The 2,502-nt window shown below is 41.7% G+C and overlaps 1 protein-coding gene across 1 annotated transcript; it reads left to right on the forward strand.

The window, feature by feature from the left end:
* Positions 1-677: 677 nt before the first annotated feature.
* LOC113979383 (prickle-like protein 2) lies at positions 678-2,440 on the forward strand (the record flags this gene model as incomplete). Its single annotated transcript, XM_027706790.1, has 2 exons — positions 678-854; positions 2,228-2,440. Coding segments are annotated over 2 exons (390 nt in total), but the record flags the coding sequence as incomplete, so codon positions are not given.
* Between the last annotated feature and the right edge of the window lie 62 nt (positions 2,441-2,502).

A 2,502-nucleotide genomic window follows, 5' to 3' on the forward strand; every position in this document is an offset into this window, starting at 1 on the left:
TCAGGAGGACTTGGGGGGGTCCTGGGGGGATTTTGGGGAGATTTGAGGAGAGTCCTGGGGGAATTTAGGGGGTTTCTGGAGGGATTTGGGGGGGTTGTGGGGACATTTCAGGGGGTCTTGTTGGGGTTTGGGGGCGTCTTGGGGGGGTCTTGGAGCAGTTTGGGGTCGTTTTGGGTTATTTTTGGGGTGTTTTGAGACGTTTTTGGGGTTATTTTGGATTATTTTAGATTATTTTGGGGATTGTTTTGGATTATTTTAGGGCATTTTTGAGGCAATTTGGGCATTATTTTGGATTATTTTAGGTAATTTGGGGCATTTTTGGGGTTATTTTGGGTTGTTTTGGGTTGTTTTAGGGCATTTTTGGGGATTATTTGAATTACTTTAATTTAAGATGTATTGAAGTTATTGTGGATTATTTTAGGGCATTTTTAGGGCATTTTGGGGGTTATTTTGGATTATTTTAGGTTATTTTAGAGTTATTTATTTTAGGGTTATTTTGGAATATTTTAGATTATTTTAGGGCATTTTGGGGCTTATTTTTGTTATTTTAGGACAACGTTGGGGCATTTTTGGGGTTATTTTGGATTATTTTGGGTTATTTTAGGCCATTTCTGGGTAATTTTGGGGTGTTTTGAGCCATTTTTTTGGTTATTTTGGATTATTTGAGTTTTTTAAAGTTATTTTTGGGGTTCAAACCCCGAAATTCCCTTTTCCAGCCCCAGTTTTGCTCCGACCTTTCGGAGCCGGAACGTCGGGAATTGAAACTTTTCGCCCAACGCCGAAAACGGGAGAATTTGGGCCAAGGGAGCGTCCGGCCCCTCCCCCTCACCAGCCCCGGGGCCGTCTGTCAGCAGGTGGGGGAGGGGCACCCCCCAAAAAAAAGGGGACCCCAAAAATGGGGGGAAACCCAAAAAATTGGGGGAAAATCACAAAAAAAATGGGGGGAAAAGGTCAAAAAATGGGGGGGAAAAGCTCAAAAATTGGGCGGGGAAAGGGCAGAAATAGGGGGAAGGGACCCTAAAAAGGGGAGTTGGGAGCCCAAAAATCAATGAAAAACCGCAAAAATGGTGGGATGGGACCCCAAAAATAGGTGAAAAACACCAAAACGGGGGGGGTGGGACTCCAAAACGGGGGGATGGACCCCAAAAACTGGTGAAAACCCCCCAAAAATCGATTAAAAAAACTCCAAAGCGGGGGGTCGGACCCCCAAAAATCAATAAAAAACCCCTCAAAAATCGGTTAAAAACCCCCAAAAATCGGTAAAAAAAACCCCAAAAAATTGATGAAAAACCCAAAAAAATTGGTAAAAAAACCCTCAATATTGGTTAAAAAAATCCCGAAAATCAATGAAAAACCCCCAAATATTGGTAAAAAACGCCCAAAAATTAGTAAAAAAACCCTCAAAAATCGGTAAAAACACCCCCAAAAATCGGTAAAAAAACCCTCAAAAATCAGTAAAAAATCGCCAAAAATCGGTAAAAAAACCCCAAAAATCAGTAAAAAAGCCTCAAGCAATCAGTAAAAAAAAAAAACAAATTGGTAAAAAAACCCCAAAAATCGTTAAAAAAAAACCTTAAAAATCAGTAAAAAAATCACAAAAAAATCGGTAAAAAAACCCCCTAAAATCGCTAAAAAAAGCCCAAAAAATCGATTAAAAAACCGCCAAAATCAGTAAAAAACCCCCCAAAAATCAGTAAAAAAACTCCAAAAAATTGGTAAAAAACCCCCAAAAATCGGTGAAAAACCCCTGAAAATCGGTAAAGAAACCCCCAAAAATCGATTAAAAAACCCCCAAAAATCAGAAAAAAAACCCCAAAAAAAACGAAAAAAAACCCCAAAAATCAGTAAAAAAATCCCTAAAATCAGTAAAAAAACCTGTAAAATCAGTAAAAAAACCTCAAAAAATCGGTGAAAAAAACCCCAAAAAATTGGTAAAAAAACCCCCAAAAATCAGTAAAAAACCCCTTAAAAATCAGTAAAAAACTGCCAAAAATCAGTAAAAAACCCCAAAAAATCAGTAAAAAAAGCCCTTGAAAATCAATTAAAAAACCCCACAAAATCGGTATAAAACCCTCAAAAATCAGTAAAAAAACTCCAAAAATCAGTAAAACCCCTCAAAAATCAGTAAAAAAACCCCAAAAAATCGGTAAAAAAAAACCCCAAAATCAGTAAAAAAACTACAAAAATCGCTGAAAAACCCCCCTTTCACCCTTTTTTCCCCCGGCAGTGCGGGGGCCCGGTGCGGGGGGGGGCCCTGGCGGTGTTTGCGGGGCGGGCGGGGCTGGGGCTGTGCTGGCACCCCCCCTGCTTCCGCTGCCACCGCTGCCAACGGCCCCTCGTGGATCTGCTCTACTTCTGCCCCGGGGGCAAAGGGGGGCGGCTGCTCTGCGGGAGAGACCACGGGGAGACCCTCCGGGATCGGTGCCCGGGCTGTGACGAGGTGAGGGGGGGTTTTGGGGGGGTTATGGAGTGGTTTTGGGATGTTATGTGTGGTTATGGGGC

The sequence above is a fragment of the Neopelma chrysocephalum genome, unplaced genomic scaffold, assembly GCF_003984885.1.
Source record: "Neopelma chrysocephalum unplaced genomic scaffold, ASM398488v2 Primary Assembly neopelma1_77128, whole genome shotgun sequence".
NCBI lineage: Eukaryota > Metazoa > Chordata > Aves > Passeriformes > Pipridae > Neopelma > Neopelma chrysocephalum.